The 20,114-nt window shown below is 35.9% G+C and overlaps 1 protein-coding gene across 3 annotated transcripts in view; it reads left to right on the top strand.

Moving 5' to 3' along the window:
* The first annotated feature begins 664 nt into the window (after nucleotides 1-664).
* The window catches only part of LOC121323653 (rap guanine nucleotide exchange factor 4), a 45,210-nt gene continuing 25,760 nt past the window's right edge, over nucleotides 665-20,114 (top strand). For 2 of the 3 annotated variants that reach the window (XM_041264834.1, XM_041264835.1), the window contains exons 1-4: nucleotides 665-1,050; nucleotides 7,469-7,611; nucleotides 7,824-7,912; nucleotides 9,584-9,730. In XM_041264834.1, the coding sequence (XP_041120768.1) occupies nucleotides 968-1,050; nucleotides 7,469-7,611; nucleotides 7,824-7,912; nucleotides 9,584-9,730 (462 nt within the window). In that variant the 5' untranslated portion in view covers nucleotides 665-967. Of the gene's footprint in view, nucleotides 1,051-7,468; nucleotides 7,612-7,823; nucleotides 7,913-9,583; nucleotides 9,731-13,518; nucleotides 13,661-20,114 lie in introns of those variants that run through there. The other variant, XM_041264836.1, reaches the window with a different exon arrangement.

Consider the following 20,114-nt stretch of genomic DNA (forward strand, 5'->3'; position numbering starts at 1 on the left):
GTTTAGTGAGTCTTAATTCAAACACCACTGTCCTTACAAAACAATAACGAACCACTGTAAGCTCTTTCTCAAGCTGTCAAGATGGATCACTTGACAATTTTGCTATGGTAGACCTTCAGACCATCAGAAAGCAAATTAACTTACTTTTATACAGCACTTTTCACATGTAGTACAGACCAGCCAGTACAATCACTGTAACTAGTATTATATATATATATAATATATATATATATATATATATATATATATATATATATATATATATATGAATGTATAGTTGTATAGGAAATAGGCCATACGCGTACATTAATAAAATACTATTAAAAAGAAGAAGAAAAAAAATGTTTTCAATGGACTAGAACAACAAAATATTTTTATAATTCGTTCATTAAGGGGAATTGCCGCATCCTAAATCCTCCTGGGTTTGACTGCTTTATTTTTAAATGCTAACTTTTAAACGCCAGGTACAGTGAGCAGTTTCCACGGAAATGAGTCGCGCAGCATCCATTTCACTGAAGTCAGACTGACAAAAGCCCCTGTGAATTAGAACAACATAAAAAAAAAAAAAAACACGCAGGAGCTGCTGTGCATCAAACCACTCTGGCGCAGCCTCGCTTCAGACAGTTTACCTGAAAGCGAAGCCAGGAATACAATGATGATGTAAACGCACCACGACACCTGTCAAAAGTAGACATTCAATATCCTGTTTTCAAATCCGCATTTGGGTACAAATACAAAAATCATTTATCAAAATAATCAACCTCTTTCGGTTTTTGGAGTGGTCAGAAATCATATTATTTGCAGAGCTTCCCTTTGTGTACGGTATTGGTACGGGATACAGGGTCCTGAGGCTAGGGATGAGCAGACTAATCGCGTTTAAACGATGCTTTTATATACAGGAGGGGATCGAGGAACAGCGCATTAAGAGTGAGGGTGTTGTAAATCGTCTTACAGCTACGGCGGGTCCATGATCTCGCCAAAGATGGTAGCGGCGCACACCTCATCCCATTCTTCTGCATCTGCAGAATGGATTGTTTGCCTTGATAAGAGGTGAGTCGAGCGAGATATATATAAAGCTGCCGAAAACCTTTTGATTGTATTTTATTGACTTTTGTCGACAAGTACAATACAAGCAAAACATCTGAATCTGGAGACGCTTACAAAAGCTCTGTGCCATTGTGTTTTTGTTTTTTTTTCCATGCATTTTTAATGCTTTATGCCTTTGCAGTGCAGCATAATAATTGTGGCAATAAATAAATAAATAAAATACAATAAAGAAATCTGTGAAAATAATGTGAAATTATATAGCCTTTATACATTTAAAACACATTAATAGAACATTGAAATCGGAGCTGTTATTTCCCAAACTGAAAAATGCAGTCCACAATATCATCCTTTATGTTATTTAGACTAAATAACGGGTATTACTCTTGAGTTCTTATGCTATTCTCTTTAGTTGTAAAGGATATCATAGTAATATACTAAATTCTGTGTATTAGATTAAAAACGAAAACAGGCGTGAAATACGTAAGCAAGGAAACGTGTGATTAAAATGCCAAATTATTGCCATAGCCTAAATGCCAAGGATCTGTTGTATTTGCGGCATACAGAGGTAGCTGCATACATTGGATTGCTTTCCTGTGTCCCGCCTTTATACAGTGCAGTATTTAGGAAAATAACCATTTTACCATAAATCGTTTCTTTAAATATGGGCTATTGCAGTGTAGTTCCATTTATAGCCACCTGGTGGTCATCTGATATACAGGCGTTTTCAAAGGGCCTAGTGATTAATTAAGAATGCAGAGGGTACCATTCATGACAGCGGTATCGTTCTATATGTGACAGCATAGATCATTCATTTCGTAATGTCTTTCACTCTAATGCTTACTTGTAGTCCATTAAAAAAAGTGTTGGGTATTCATTTACTTTAAAAACAAGTAAATAAACAAATACTATTACAATCATTCTATTTGCTATAACTAATATTTATGAAATAGTGTACAAGCATCTGGTTTTATAAAACAGTTTGTAGTAGTTGCTACAGTACTGAGATTAGTAATATATATATATATATATATATATATATATATATATGAATTGCCTTAATAAAAACTTTAAAATGGAAAAAAGTAAAGAATAAATATTTTATTATACATTTTCCCCCCAAAAAAATTTGACAGCTTATATGCCACAATATATAGAATTTACATTTTCAAACAAATAACAAATAACGCGTAAACTATACCAGAAGTATAACCACAAAGATTTGCTTTTTTATATACAGTGTATTTATTTTTAGACACAAAATTCCTAAAGTTAAGACTACTTTATATCCCAGAAATGGGGTTGAGGCACCAGTGAATCTGTCCATACATACCTATCTATGTCAAATTTTACTTGTCTAGAGTATCTCTATCAGATTGTGATGAAACTTGGTACGGACATTCTTTAGAGTATCACAGTGTTGGGATATATAAAGGTGCCTGTCAGTATTATTCATATATAATATAGTGCACCCTGATATTGATGCTATACAGCGAAAAACAAGACAATATTTTGCTTTTGTCATGCAATTTGGGTTTTTAAACTAGTTCAAGAGCTTTGCTATTGTTCTTGAAATCACCTTCATGCAAATTAAGGCAATAGAAACAGAAATGAGATGTATTATAGCTGAAGCATTGCTTTTAATGTTTGGTTTTGTATGGCTTATGAAACTGTAGACTGTGCCCTGCAGAGAGCTCCTGCTGATATGCATGGATGTGCACAGGAGATCAAAGAGTAAACCCATGTCTGTGTTGAGTCCTGGCGAGGCCTTGGAGTTCTGACCTATATTAGGTTTCAAAAAAGATGCACTAGTAAGATTAAACTTCAGTGAAATTGGTAGTCTTGCCTGTGAATTGTGCATTGTGTTGATCACCAAGGGTCAGACATTAGATCTGATTTGACAGTAATTTTTATAAAAGCACAAATATCCACATTGTTTAATCCTCAGATTGAGTTAAATATGTGTTGATAATGATCTAATCAATCCTCAATTGCTCAATTGGGGTGTTTCATTTTTTAACTCTTGAATATTGATTGAACAAGTTTAAGCTTTAATATTTGGGAGATTTAAATGCTATTCCTGCTGTACTTGTACATTGCCAGCAAATGTCATTAATATGGCTAGAGTATTCACTTTTTAAGGTTTTTCATCAGTTGTGTTTGTTTAGATACATCAGTAAATAACAGCTGCATGCCTCAGGAAGTTTAAATTTGTACAATCTTCCAAACACACTGAACAACAGCACCGTCTTTTTAGAAAATGCTCAATTATATGAAGTAAAGGCCTAGAGTCCATTTCATTTCTAAGAAATCCAAAGTATGGTTATATAGTCCAGTTTTTTGTGTTTTTATTTTGGTATCCTTCAACCACTCTGTGTATTATGAAACAAGGCTGAACAGTACAAATTAGGTCATATTACTCGTACATGGCTGTTTGCCTGTAGGGACAAAGCAACACCATTTCTTTAATATAGGGGAAAACAAAGTAATTAATACAACCTAGCTGGATCCTACACTTTTTTCTTTTTGTAATATTTCTGATATAAATGGCAAAGTTTTGTAATTCTAACAATCTAGTTTGAGTTCATATCTTTTTTTTTTTTTTTTTTTTTGTCCTCTGCAGTTTTTATGTCTTTTTATTAAATCTATTGCCTGAGTCATAAATAACATAGATCTTGAATGATGCTGCATTAGGCATTGCTGCAAATGTATCTTTATTTTCACTAAAGTCTCATCTTAGATTGCTGATGTCTAGCAAGGAGCACACAGTCTCATATTGTTCAAGCTTTATCAATCAGGACTCCCACCTCCAAGTCAATGGTTAAATGCATTATATATTAATCTGGAGACCACCAAATTCATATAACTTGTGACCTAAGCTGGATTTGAACTCGATTTCTCAAGAAATTAATTTGGTGGATGGCAGTTGACATCACAAAATGGACATGTAATTCACTATAATTGGCACTGGACATCTTTGAAGGTACAATAAAAAAAAAAATTGAATGAGGAATTGAATTGGTGGCACCTGCTGGAAAATCTTGAGAAATGATTGCAGGGAGACGTGAAGAAAATTGCATTGCTACTGTCTATACAGTCTATAATCTGGATAAATAAGGAGCACTTCAGCCTCCAGTGCTCACCGACTAGCAACAAAACACACCACGAATCCTGTGCAAATCAATATGGTTCGGTTCATTTATAGTGTAGTAGAAACAGAAAACAACCTGAACTCAGTTCATCTGAAGACATGTTTTGTTTTTTGTTTTACAAATTAACTGAGTTCTGTTCACTTGCTACACTTTAGTCTGAACAACGGGGAAAATCAGTTCATTTGCACACAGGTAACAAACCATACACATGGATCTTTGTAACTAGAGGAGGCGAAAGTGAACTGGTTATTTTTGACACTTAGAAATGTGGTCGGACACCGAAATCCTGGCAGAACTTGATTAAGGGAATGCTCTCCCTCTAGCTGCTGTTCTTTCCTCCAGTGCTGAGCATTACTTCCATCAGTAGCAATAAACAAGACTGTAAATATTGAATTAATGGCTGAGAAAAAACAGAACAATGTTCCAGTGACTGCCATCTTAAAAATATACCAAGATGCATTGCAGACAGACTAAGCACCCCGTCCACTAATATTTAAAAAAAAAAAAAAAAAAAAAAAGTTCCCTTGAGCATTTTGAACACAAGTCGCCTCAGTTCTTAAAGAAAAACATGGAAATGAAGCCACCTCCCCCCAAAAAAACCCTAAATTTCACTCCATTACAAACACCCATATGGTTTTTCTGTGATTTTACAATATATTTGTACCCAGAATTATTATAAAGGAGAACTTGACCATGCATGAATTAAACTTGACTTGTTTTGTTTGACAAATGATTGAACTACCAGATACATTCTCGCAAATAAACAGAGCACTTGAATAGTAATAAACATGTTGACATGTTCCCATTAAACAGCAGCAATCACTCTAAAAAGAAGTAATCACCCAGTGTATTATTAACACATTGTTAATAAGCATCAAAATAGGTCAAAATACTGGCAGTTAAACTTGACTGAGTTGTAGGGCTGTGCACTCACAGGAAGTAGGGTTGCTGCTGTTATTATTGAGCGGTATAAACATTATAACTGCTGCTTAAGAACTACCATGCTGGTCATACACTTAGCAACCCGGTCAGGTTATTAGCTGGCAGTTTGATAAATGGTCCACAAAATCTAAAAATCAAACTGGTTGTTGTATCATTACACATTGCAAGATTAAAATGGGCTCATCACGGTTTACAATAGTCCAAAAAGTAAAGTAAAATACATTTACAAATGTAATGTCTACATAACCTAATTGTGAATGATCTGAATCTGTCAATGAACAATTTCAATTTACAGTGTGCTGTAATATAGTAAGAATTCAAATCTTCACCATTAGAAGTTATGCAATAAGAGTCCTTCAAGCTATTGCCCCGTCCTGTTAACATGACAACACCTGTCTTCAAAATAGGACTGTTGTACATTTTAGGGTGTGGCCGCCTCATTATTGGGAAGGACATTCTGGTGTTTGTAAGTGGCCACAACCTCAGCACTGTTCTGCCTTCCAGCAGACCAAAGTAATAGTCGTCATTCGTGACATGTGGTCCCTTGATGTTCTAGTTGCACCCATTGTCACTAATGTGTGTGTATTTTATCAAGCTTATGTGTAATAGCCACACAGGTTAGTCTTTCTTGTTGCCAGAAAGAGCAACAGTCCAATTACATATCATTCTAATATAATTAGGCAAAAGGAGTTAGAACAAACATGCTTATTAAACAGTTCTGCTGACCTAACAAAACGTATCCTTATTTTTTAGGGGGGATTTGTTGTTAATACTAAAGTATGGTACTTGCGTTTATATTCTAATCGCCATAGCTTTTCTAATCAAGATATTGTGCAGTACTAGTTAATAACTGGTATTTTCATCATGTATTGAACCAAACCAATTACATAAACCTTGGGGCAAGAAGTAATTACTCTAAAATATGTGTAATGCTTTGGTCTCACAGTTTCTCTGCGACAGTTTAAGGGAAACATCAAATGGAGGATGAGTAAAAAATGTATTATATTGCACTGCTGCTTAATGTTACTCCTTTGTTATTATACTAGTACTATATGTTGAAGTTCAATTCAAACTGGGTGGCTCTTAATTATTCTGATGCAGCAAACCCTATTATAATGAACTTCCTGATATAACGATCACTTCTCCAGGTCCCATCGGGGGTTCATTGTATTGAAGTTAGCTTGTATATGTAGACAGAGTGGGCGGGGCTAGCAGAGTTGAAAGGTTGCATTGTGACATGGTTTGAATGGAATGAGGAAGGCTGTTAAGTCCAAGCCATTAGGATTCTCCAGGCAAGCGCAAAAGCCACATGAAGACTTAGCGAAAGATGGGAACAACTCAACATGGGAGCAACACAGAACCAAGCAGAATGATTGCAACACCATAACATTGTAAGAGAAATATCAAAAAAGCAATTCTATTTGAAACCACTTACTCTTTAATGTTGAGCAGAACTGAAAAAAATCAAAAGGTATTTTCCTGCTTCAGGCTATAAGTTCAGTGATTTATATCGTTGCTATTGAATTTTGTAAATAAACAGATGGAGAGAGCACTCTGATAAAAAAAAAAAGTATCTTGGAAACAAATTCAACACAAACTATAATTTAATATGTATTTTGTAGGGTCAAGAGATGCAATTTGTAATTAGGGTTGAGCTTGCCTGAGTCTGACCAGTCAATAAGGGAGTGGTCCATACACACCTGTGATCTGCTTGGATAATCATTACTGGTTTGTTTTGGGCATGGTTTAGGCATGAACAGTTGAGGTGGGTGTTGATCTGGGATGATGCACTGGAGTTGTTTTGTAGGACCTGCTTGTGCATTGTGTTTTATTTCACTATCTCCCACTGCCATGCTCCATTCAATCATAATGGAGAGAAATCCTGTGCTTTTAAAGGGCACATAAGAACCTTTTTATTTTATTGTGTTACAAGTTCTCACGTGTTGCTACAACTGTTTACATAAGGTATTGTTTAAGTTTTTATTTATTTATTTTCTTACATTTTGACCACTTTTTTAAACTTTTAAATTGCATTCCCTGCCTCAAGATGGCTTCCCATGTACCTGCATGGACCTCTCAGAACTAAACTGGTAACTCACTGGTAAATCCATCTCAATTACATATGTGAGCATGAAGATGATGGGAAATGTAGTTCTGAGAGGTCCATGCAGGTACATGGGAAGATATCTTGAAGCAGGGAATGCAATTTAAAAGTTTAAAAAACCTTAGTAGATACATTGCCACAGCGCACATGAAACACTGTTTGCATTTACAAGTAATCCAATGAACAGACTAATTCAGCTGTCTCTTTCTTTCTTTCTTTCTTTCAGGCCATCTACACGCTCTGGTGAAGATGTTGATATCATATTTGCCCGCCTAAAGAATGTGAAGGCTTTTGAAAAGTTTCATCCCAATTTACTGCAACAAATATGTCTCTGTGGATTTTATGAAAACTTGGAGAAAGGAATCACATGTAGGTGTTTTTTTTTTGTTTGTTTTTTTCTTTTGGAATTTCACGTATATTTTTAAACTGATCTATGACATTGTGCATTAAAATCCTCAATTATATTGCTAATTTCAGGATTTGAATGTAGATTGGAAGGACTGACTTTAAAGAAACTGGAACTCACTAAAGCAAGCTGTAATGCCATCTTGCTAAACTCTATTTGCTGGTCTTTTTTGCAGTATATCGTCAGGGGGACATTGGAACCAGTTGGTACGCTGTACTGTCAGGATCCCTTGATGTTAAAGTGTCTGAAACTGCTAACCACCAGGTAAAAGGACATCAATCTCTGACTTCACCTGTTTCACCATAACATTAACACTTATAACCAATGTCTGATGTTGAAACACCCTGAAATATAACAGAAGTTGACAAACAAAAGGCAGCATAACATACACATACATATAGCAGTCCATGGATTGTTCATTCTGTTGTGGTAACACTATTCTACATCCAACCTGAAGCGCACACACACAATACTAAGTGGCATTTGCGTTTCTACAGCTTTTGAGAACAAAATATGAATTAACAGCTATGCTGACTGTGAGAAGTTAATAAGGCTTGTAGGTGTGAACAATTAATAATTAGCTTCAAACTGTGAACAGTTCTCATCAAAGTGTTGCCCTGTGACTCACTGATTTCAGTCACTGCTGGAATCGTAAGGGTTAATACATTAATCAGGTTCAGTTTATTTTCTCATGTTCAGTTGTCATGGAAACCTTTTGTGTTGCTGCTGTCCAGGAAGGGGGCTTTTATGTAACATTTCAATTAAATGCTGTGGTAGTATCATCTACGATAGTCTTTCCACAGCCACATTGATTTTCTGAATCACAGACATGATCTCTGTAGATCCAATTTCCAACAGCTGGATACACAATCTTTTAAAAATATGCAGTGTAGTCACCTTACATTCGTGATGTACTGAACCTGTCTTTAAATCTCAAAGATTAAGAATAATGTGATTTTTCTTTTTTTTTTGAAAACCTCCAAGAGGTGCACATTCAATACTGCATAAAATCACACATAAACTTGTCTGTAGCTTCCAATAATAAGGGTGATTGTTGAGGATCATAGCTAGGTGGGCCAAGTGTTGATTGATTTGAATATCTGTTTTTCTGTTACTCTAATGACACCAGGTGACCGAGCTCTCTGATAACTCAATGCATCAATACTCACTCCAGGGTCATGTGTAAAAACAGCTTTTTAATTTTTTTGGTTGTTTGGCTGTTATCCATTTGCTTCAATGTCTGCCGCTGAGCACTTTTAATTATTGTACTGTACTTTTCTCTTTTTTAAATCCTTATTTGTGCTGAACTCCCCCACCCCCCCCAAAAAAAATTGCCCTGGTTTCCTGTGCTGTTGCCTTGTCCAACTGCGTTAGAGTAATGTATTAGAGATTACTTTTTCAGTAACAAAGAACTCGAATAATGGTTTTGTTTCAAGTACTCTAATTGACCATTACTCACAATGAAATGATTGGATAACAGCTTCCTCACTCATCAAGGTCTAAAGACATACTGAGGAAAGGAATGAAACAGACAAAATGTTTTAGTATTTTAAAAGAAACTATAGCATGGCCCTGCAGCAGAGCAATAAGTAAATAACAATGTTTTTCTGAAGGCTTTTTGGGTGTGTTTCCCCCCCCCCCCCCCAAACAATCTTAGAAGACTTCTTAAGCCATTTGATGCATTATCTTGCCCGTGTTTGTTCTTGTTTTATGACTTGAATTGTAAGAGAGCCTCTTGTACCTATGAAGTTTGCGTAATGATTCACAGTGCTATTGACCACTCCACTGAATGAGATGCCACATTTCAAGAGGTTCTTCTGGAGGAATATTTTTAAATAAATTAATTAATTTTAATTAAAGTTTTCCCTTAAAGCAGTCCAAGAAGCCAGATGATTGGAGCAGTCACAAGAACACATGTTTTCATGTTTCTTAAAGGATGCTGTTACTATTTGTACGTTGGGGATCGGAACGGCGTTTGGCGAGTCAATCCTTGATAACACGCCCCGTCACGCCACCATCGTTACTAGAGAGTACAGTGAGCTTCTGCGCATTGAACAGAAGGAGTTCAAAACACTGTGGGAGGTAAGTTTCAACTGCTCTATAACTGAGATGATTCTTGCTGCATTTATCTGTCTGCATCCATTAGCACTGTATGTTCACCATTACTCAGCGTCAGTCCCTCTAATCAGACACAGGTTTAAAAGATTGCTAACCAAGGTTTTAAAATCAATTTTCTCACCACTTAATATTATTATTGTCTTTGCATTTTTGGTTTTCACTTGTGTTTTAGACCATGTGACCTACATCAAAGGTACCAGGATTCAGCAATTTATCAATAGCATTGTCACTGAAATATTTGAACATGCTGAATTAACTTAAAAGAAAATTTAAGAAACCAAAAGATTCTCAGCGTAATAAGAGGGACCAATACTAATGGTAGTGAAGCCAATAAGAGATAAGCACATTTATTTTACAGCACTCATTTAAAGGGGGTGTCTATCTAATTGGGGTACTGTTTCTTAGAGAGACCTGAGCTGTCACATCCCTTCGTTTAGGTTCCTGAAATGACAAAAAAAGGTTCATTAGTTTCTATTTATTACAACTGCAGTACCTTGGCTTCAGCACCATGCTAATAAGTATCTTGTAGAGTACCGATTGGCTTGCTGGTGCTACAGTATGTGTTTTTCATTGCAGATTGATTAGCTGTTCTGATAGAACCCTTAAATCATCCTGTTTGGCATTATACATGTTGTCAGTGTCTAATGTTGAATAATACTTACTTAAAATATCGTTATCTGGATACTGTAACTGTTTGACATTGACTCAGTTTCTGATCATTTCATTTTTCAGATTGGTTTCAAATTACGATTAAATGTACATTATGTTTTATGGCATTTGAAAAGTCGGTAACTATTTTGCATTTGAAAAGTCGGTAAAAAGTAACTATTTATTGAATATAATTTCAGATAAATATCATGTTTTTTCAATGTTTTGCAATTCTGTTGATTCATAATCCTAAGTAGAATTGCTGCAGTGATTAGATGTTAAATGAATATATTCTGCTTGATAAGTAAAATCACGTTCCCCTGCTGTTCAATAGCTGACATAGCACATAGAGATATTCTTGTCTCTTCGAGTCCATGTCATTGTTTTTAACAGGTTCAAGTCCTTAACATTTTTATTGTAGATGTAAATGTTTTTCTTTTTTTTTTTAATCACAAGATTATTTATCCTTGACCTTGACACACTTGAGTGACTATGACTGAAGTATAAGCACTTAATCACCTAATAAGTGAGACCGTTCATTGGAAACTAGATATGGAGTGATTTCAGCTGTTGAATTGCTAGCTTGAGTAAAAGCAATAAAGAAAATCATAGAAAAAAACAATATGCCACGTCTGTCAAGAGAGCAGCGCCTTCGTGCAATCGGCATTTTGGAGGCTGGGCTAGGGCAGCGTACTGTGACTCGCCGTGCAATCACACAGCCAGCAATTTCAAACCTGGCGAGACTATGGTATAACCAGACATACTCTGTCAATGATAGGCCGTTGGTATTTTAATATATATCTATATCTATATCTATATATATATATCTATATATATATATATATATATATATATATATATATATATATATATATATATATAGATATATATATATATATATATATATAGATAGATAGATAGATAGATAGATAGATAGATAGATAGATAGAGAGATATATTATACAGGCTAGATTTGCTGATTCAGTTAGGTCTGCACTGAACCGCAACTGCAACCAACCTGTAATAATGACTTAAAATACAGAAACTATGAATGGAACCACAATTCCACTTTGCCTGTAAAAACCGAAGCCAAAGTACTGTACTTCATATAATTAGACACGTTTCTGATATGGGCAGGGAACTTGAAAACTTAACTGACTTATAAGAGATCTTGGGCAAGCGTGAGGCTGATGAAGTCACTAGCTGAAACTTTTGTCTTATTGACTTAGTTTCTTCTAATTGTTCCCATGTCATCTATGACTGGTTTTGAAATCACAGGTGAAATGCGAGAGGTTGGTTTGGCCGTTGTGGGGGGGGGGGGGGGCTAAAGAGTTCCAGTGGGTTTTTCTGATGTCCCCAGTAGACAACACCTTCTCATCAAAAGGGTTACGAGTGGCCCCGAAAGCCATGGAGCAGCTACAGAGGGTCCATTGCTGAGTCACTAACAGCGTGTCGAGCAGAGCTGGAGTTAGCTTGGAGGACACCCAGAAGTACAGACCACGCCCAGCTTTACTTAACTTCTGGGATCAGACTAGACATTGGATGGCTGCAGGCCCAATTACAAAATCAATACATAAAAAAAAAGCACAGCCAAATCCCAGAGTAACATCCTGATTGTCTAACTTGCTGCTGTTGAATGTCATGATAGAAAGAAGGTTATTCAGGATGATTAAGACCTTGATTCCTTTATAGTAGGTCCACCTCTATAGTTTGTGACAGGGTTGTGGGAAATTTAGCTGTTCATGGGGTATCTTCAGTGTTAGGTTATTGCTCTGTCAAGCAAGATAGTGGTTTTATTTATTTTTGCATTGAATCTTGACAACCTGATGTTCTAACTTCAATTTTTAACGGCATGTGCATCCAATAGAGGGCAGTGTTTGCTCCATAAAGTAAACACTCAAATTAACAGTGCTTTTCTGGTACAAGTATGGTTAATAGATGATAATTACAGCATTTGAAAATATTTTTGACTAAATTAAATAAATAAATAAAACCATTTGGAAAAGAGCAACCTATTCATTACCTTGTAATGCCCCTTGGTGTAACTGTATCTAATACAATACTTTGCCACCTTCAGTAGCATCTTGTGTTTAAAATCCACAGAAGCCCAAGTTTTCGTATGCAATACATTAGTCATTTTCTCCATATAATAAACAGGCATTAAGTAGTTAACAAAAAATCAGTGAATTAGCAAGGTTTTGGTTTGCCTTTGCGGGTAGTCTAATATTGACAGGCTGTCTACTGCAGTCCTATAACATTTCCTACATAGCATGTTCCTGATATTAGGAGTTAATGGAACTGTCACCATGTTTATTTTGTAAATATAAATTCAACACTTTATTCCTATTGAAATTTCTCAGAATTTACAAAGACCTATTTAAAATTGTAAATGTTTTTGTTTTAACATGAAAAAATATCTCTTGATCTTTAACCTTTTACTGATCTTTTGATAACTAATGAGTGATAGAAAGATAAGATTTTTTGTCAAAGAGGAAATATCTGCAATGTCAAGTAACTCTTGATGTTACAAACTAAAAACCATAGAATCAGTTCAATTGTCTTAATAAAATCTACACAAGAGGATTCAATTTTGAATACAGGGTTTTTACACTAATGTACGTGAAATATAATCATTTGCACTCGATAAAAACCCTGTCCAAAAATAATATGTTTTGGAAGCTGTTCTATTTTTATGCTGTGACCTGTTTTTTTTCACATCATTCAGTGTATGAGGCTTTTCTTAATTCTAGACAAGGGTAGATTGTTTAAGATTTGAATTCTGATTCAGAAGGCAACCTACATACAGATGAAATGCTGTGGAATATAGTGGTATATATTTTAAAGAGAAGCTGTCTGCCACTCTGGCTATGGCTCTTCTGTGTAGAGAGTTCCAGTGGAGGAGGGGCTATCATTAGCAGCAGTGCTAAAGATAATGCTCCTTCAGCTCACATCCTTTCCTGCTGCCAAAGCGCCTCATGTCCTACAGGAAGGGAGTGATGCTGGGAGGTGACACTTTGTCTACAGCTCCTTTTCTTCATGTACGCACTCTTCCGATTTCCTGAAAAGCTTGCCAATACAAATTTCCTACGAGGTGTCTAAAAAAAGCAATGGTTTGCACTCCACTCACTTTCCCAAAGGCGAAGGGGCTGGATGCATCTTTGGATTTCGTGGTCTGCTTAAATGCTGCTACGTATATTTAGACGTGTGACAAGACCTTGTGGCACGAAAAAAGCACCTATTATGAAGGTGAGTTTGATTTCTCTTCATTTAGTTTTGATATTTTAGTTTGGCATTTAGCTGAAAGTAGTTGTAAATGTTGTTTTAGTTTTATATAAATCAAAATCTCTATGAAGGTACATAACAAAAGCATAATCTTAAAAAAGCAACAAAATAAAACAGCATGTCTGATTTAACGAAGAAAAGGTACCTGAAAAACTTAAACGTAAATCAAATTTGAATTTCCAAATCAAGATACAATACAGCTGATGAAGCATGTGGATTGCCACATGAGAGAGAACCTCTGTGGCTTTTCTTTGTTTGAGTAATATTGGTGCCATTTGTTTTTGTGTTATAATAGTATTGGGAGTTGCAAAACCTTATTTTGTGCATGCTCATTAAAGGTGGGTGGCAATGGCAGTGGCTTCAACTGGTAAGTTATAAGACTTCGGAAAGCCTGCAGATGTGTCAGATTGTGTCGTGGTTTTGGGATGTCCTTTTTTGGGGCCAAGCTACAGCATGACCAACCAACTCAATTCACTCCTTGAACATGGGCTCCCAGAGGTGTACAGTCTGAAAGTATAGATATACTTTGGGTGAATTATTATTTTTTTTTTTGACAAGATTGTTCTGCTTCTGATTCATGATGTCTACTGTTGTTGTACCCCCACGGGAAACTTGAGTTCGCCTGGATTTAAGGATTTATATAAGTATTTATAAAAAATAAATAAAAATGTTTCTATTAGCACGAGATCCAGTTTGTTTTTGGAGACTGAAGTAAAATCTGCCTGAGAGCTAGTTCTGTGGTAGTAAATGTTAACTTTTATCATGATTGGCCTCATATCTTATGGAGTCTCGTAGAGTACAAACGTGGAAAAGAGCAAACAGTTCTGATAGAGGGTTTACAAATTCCTACAATTCTCAATGACTCTACGGAATATTTGTATTGGCCTGCAAAACCACAATTGAAAGAAGCTAGAAGTTACAGTCCAATTACACAAGGTAAGATTCTGTATCCATTCATTATATACTGATGGCAGTTGGGACTATAGGGCATGTGTTGTATACAATTAAGGCATTACAGGTAAAGTCCCTGAGTAGACTCAAAATGTATATGTTCATTTGGCTCAAATAAAAATAATCAAACGATGCATAGAAAGGGGAAGGATCTTGAAGATGCAGACTCATTTCTTATGAACTACAGTAATAAGCTGAGCTTGTTGATGTCTGTCAAAAACATCACAAGTTCCAATTTTTGAATAACACTATCTTAGACAACCAGCAATCAGACTTTTGTTTAGCAGACTTTGTGTGATTGTAAACACCCAGAAAATGTTCATAATGCAACTGGATTATTTCATATTTAATAGAGGATGCATGATGATGGGGTTGAAAAATCAATGATTTGCAAAATACACACAGAAAGTACCATGTTTTCTGTTTATCCAACTTGAAAATCATTGAAACATTTTTAAACTCTAAAACTATAGCAATCAGGTGCTGCAATGATTTAATCTGTTTTGTTCAGAAAACAGGAAAAACTTGGCTGACATGCATTTGATTTTTTTTTTCAGCTATCAATATAATGAAACTTGTTGTAGAAAATACAAATTTCAATAGGTACTGTTTCAGTGGTATTTTGTCACATTGAAACATAGGTCTAAAATATTCAACTGGGTTCAAGAATGATACCTTGTTCAAAATAGCTTTTGCTTCATAATAAATGCAAACTGCACTTTATTTTGTGACCTGTAACTGAACATTTCAACATGGAATTAAAATGCCAACACATAGTTCAAAATGAGAATTAATAATGCTTTTTACCCAAAGGTAATCACTATGTAAAATTGAACATTACAGCTAATGCAGTGGGTTTTTAGCAGATTAATTATTTACCTGTTGCATTAGTTAAATGCATTAGACAAGTTTGTTCAACCAGAAAGAGTACACATGGGTATTTTTAGATTTGAATTGGGTCCATTTTGGTTTGCATTATACAACGGGTTCACTTTACACTCAACTGTACAAGGTGAATTCTTGTAAACAACACCATTGTTTAAATGCATGAAGAAAATCGGCAGGATGTTGGCTTTAAAGAAAACTCGGTAAGGATTTACAAGCATAAGTCAGTTCAAAATGAGTACAGGTCTTTCATTTCGAAACCACTAACGCCACTTAATAAATGATCCAACTTGTATTGTAAGGGATTGCTTTTTGTACAAGTAAACACAGATTAAAAATGACCAGTTACCAGAAGTTCAATGAACAGCTATGGAGAAAATACCTTTTAACCCATCTCTCAATTAAAAAATCCTAAAAATGAATGCCTTATATGGATCTTGATCCATTAGTGCTAGTTGTCTCCACGAATGATTTGTTAAGGAAACATTCACACTGATATACATAGCCAGCTTGTCACATGACAATAACAAGCAAGTAACATTTCACACATGTAGTAAAAGTTGTACACCTTAAGATGGTACACAATGGTATACATGAAAACTGCTTTCATAGATTAATGGACTACAGTTATAGATCCTATATTAAATATTCACAAAATAATACATATTGATTGAATTCAGTATACAGATTTCCAGCCTGCTTGCTGTTCTTCACTTAAAAGCTCCCACAGTTTTAAAAAGCAATTCAGTTTCTATCAATCCTCTTGGGTCAGACAGTTCATGGCTATATAGTGGAGCATGATGTATCTCCATGCATTGTAAGGATCAGGCTTTCAAACCCATTGTTCCGTTTAGCCTGAATTCAAAGCTGCAGTTCCTGTTTTTGTGGCTGGTTGATTCACATAATGTACACTGGGATGAGGCGCTTAGGCTTGTTTCTTGTCAATGTAAGCTGGGTCACTTGGACTGACTCCGGATCTATACAAGTAAACCATAATTTAGACATTAGCACTTGAGTTTGCTCTACTAATACTAAGGAAAGACAATAGACTTGTAGACCTTCCAGGACAGGTTAAGTGGTGGCTGCTCATGAGGGAAGAGAATACAATTAATGAAGTCATAAACCTTTCTGTGTTAATAGGTGTAGGGACATTGACAGATACAGTACTGCTATAAAGGGAACTTGCAATTAGTTCAGGTTTTGTCCCAGTAGGAATTACCATGTAAAAATTATATTGCCTTATGGGAACACAGGATGTTAACATAGGCCATTTAAAAAATAAATAAATTGTGTGTGTGTGTGTGTGTGTGTGTGAGAATTCCTGGTCATTTTGTGAAGATTAAAAGATTGCATTTTGCATTTTATATCATTTTTAAATAATAACCAATATATAATTTTAGTATTAGATTTGCTTTGAGCTTTAAGCAGCTTACTTAGTCCATTGAATGTTCTTTTTCAGTGTGGATGAAGCATTTATATTAAGAATTGGACATTTCTTGGGGAGGGTTGGTATTCAAGTCATACCAATTTCATCAGACAAGTCCTGTGTAAAATAAATAACCCAAAGAACCTGAAAACACTGGATCTGGTGGACCTGCTGTAAGCATAACGATTGCTTATTTAGTAAAATTAGAAAAAAAAGAAAGTCAATGAATTGATTCTACTTCAGTCCACTTTGACACCTTGGCAAAAGACTCAGTTGGTTAATCCGAGATGGCAGGCCCCTCCAGCAGTGCTCAGGTAGGGGCACTAAATGTTGCTCACCAGCTGTTTTTAAAATGGATCCAGGCATCTAGTAATAAAACTGTAAGCTGGTGTTCTGAGTATAGACATACAAATGCTCTGCTTTTATTTCTGCATTGAAGTAAAAGTATGTAAATGACTGATGGCCTGTAACAGAAATGTGCACAATAAAATAACAGATCTGGCTTGTAATGGGTTTTTGGGGATGTACATTATGTGCCCTCTAATATTGTTTTTGTGCTGAATTGCAGTCTATTGCAGAGGTATTGCTTCATATAATGGTGTTCCTGATACTACAGCATTTCACATTGTTTCATGTGTACTCCGGATACCTTATTTTCTTTGAAAGTGTGCCCTGTGTTCTGGTGCTCAGTAAATATACAGGAGGTCAGTACTGGACTATTTAAGACTAAATATGAATAGTATTGACTGTACAGGGAGTGCAACAAACTTCAAAAAGCTCCAGACTTATATTGTGCCACCTAGCAATTGTTTCGAAGTATTGAAACCACCTTACTCTTATGCAGACGACACAAAAGTAGGAGGAGTGGCAAACACTGTTGTAGCAGCAAAGGTCATTCAAAATGATCTAGATAAGATTCAGAACTGGGCATACACATGGCAAATTACATTTAATAGAGAAAAGAGTAAGGTACTGCACGCAGGAAATAAAAATGTACATTATAAATATCATATGGGAGATAACTGAAATCAGAGAAGGAATCTATGAAAAAGACCTAGGAGTTTTTGTTGACTCAGAAATGTCTTCATCTAGACAATGTGGGGAAGCTATAAAAAAGGCTAACAAGATGCTCGGATACATTGTGAAAAGTGTTGAATTTAAATCAAGGGAAGCAATGTTAAAACTGTACAATGCACTAGTAAGACCTCATCTTGAATATTGTGTGCAGTTCTGGTCACCTCGCTATAAAAAAGATATTGCTGCTCTAGAAAGAGTGCAAAGAAGAGTGACCAGAATTATTCCGGGCTTAAAAGGCATGTCATATGCAGACAGGCTAAAAGAATTGAATCTGTTCAGTCTTGAACAAAGAAGACTATGTGGCGACCTAATTCAAGCATTCAAAATTCTAAAAGGTATTGACAGTGTCTACCCACTTTTTCAGCCTGAAAAAAGAAACAAGGACCAGAGGTCACAAATGGAGATTAGACAAAGGGGCATTCAGAACAGAAAATAGGAGGCACTTTTTTACACAGAGAATTGTGAGGGTCTGGAATCAACTCCCCAGTAATGTTGTTGAAGCTGACACCCTGGGATCCTTCAAGAAGCTGCTTGATGAGATTCTGGGATCAATAAGCTACTAACAACCAAACGAGCAAGATGGGCCGAATGGCCTTCTCGTTTGTAAACTTTCTTATGTTCTTCTTATGTTCTTATACTCAGTGTGGATTAAAAATTTAGTGTGGTAAAATTTCTTTAAATGATGTTATGGACTATGTGTACTGCTGTATAATTTTGTAATATGAATGCCACTTTTAATTATGCATAGGTGTTAAAACAGAATTAGAAAATGTAGGAAGATAAAAAACAAACAAAAAAAAACATTCAGCACATAATCTGTTCTGTTTTAAACTGTGACTAATTAAAAAAAAAAAAAAATCTAATTTCCATATTTTTTTTTTATAATACTCTCCAGCCTTTGCTTATCATCTAACTGTAACAGCATTTTACTGACGCCCACTTACCTTGCCTGTCAGTGTCTCTTGAGTGAATGCTTAGTGAGCAGATTATGTAATTATTTACCCCAGACCATAATTTCAACAGCTGAATTAATGTATTTCTTTTTAGGACATTTCTTTTTCTGATGCCGGAGTTAACCAGCAATTACAAGTCTGCAATATTGCTGATCAAAATAGACATTTCAAACTACTCAGCCCTAAGCACCAGAGTGATGTTAGTCTGAAAGCATTAAACCTGTGTTTTGTATATCAAGGTTGCTATTGCTTTGCAATGGTAAATATGTGTTGGTAGTGATTTTTTTTCGGTGGTCAATCGTAAAACATGAATGATTTATTTATGATTTTTAATGAGGCAAACACACCAAAAAAACTGTCTTTAAGTGGTTAACCATCTACTGTACACATCTTTGCGCTATTTGAATGCCTGTGTGGGAAGAGTGTAACACCTTGTTTTTTTTGATGTGGGTCATGGGGTAAACCAGCTATGTACATTACTTGGGATTTCATAAGATAGTAACATGCATCAGCAAAAGGCAATACATATACAATGTTCAGCACAAAAGGAGGTTTGTACTCGGTTTCATAAATAGCTTTTCATATTTTTAATTATTGATGGCGCTCTGTGTTATTGTGCTTGCCTTTCGGGACCCCAGGGCTCCTGCAGTGCTCACTTCCATGCTGGAGAGAGAAAGCTCAGGCGATTTGGAACACACTAATCTCCTAGCAACTGTTTTATTGGAAAATCTGCTGTTAGCAGCGGTCCATTAGCAGTTACCATCCAGTACTGTCCTGGACTGTGTACTGTGTGCATAGCCAGTGGTCGGCTAACAGGGCAGCGGAAGGAATACGATTAAATCCTAAATTGTAATCCGCTGTGGAGAATACAGCTCAATCCGTGCTGGTCACATCTATCTACTGTAGCAATCAGAAAGAGCGCTTGAGTGCTGTCCAGCCCTGGAGATAAACACAAAGCACGTGCCTGGAGAGTGGCCACTCTGAGAACACCAGAGCATAGATAAAACTAGAATCCCCCTCAGGGATACTTGCAGGGCTGGACCTATGGTAACTACTCTGGGTAAGTCAAGCTGTCTTTCTCTTACACCACAGAAGAAAAAAAAAAGGGTTAGATGAACAGGTACAA

This window comes from Polyodon spathula, chromosome 11, assembly GCF_017654505.1.
Source record: "Polyodon spathula isolate WHYD16114869_AA chromosome 11, ASM1765450v1, whole genome shotgun sequence".
Lineage (NCBI taxonomy): Eukaryota > Metazoa > Chordata > Actinopteri > Acipenseriformes > Polyodontidae > Polyodon > Polyodon spathula.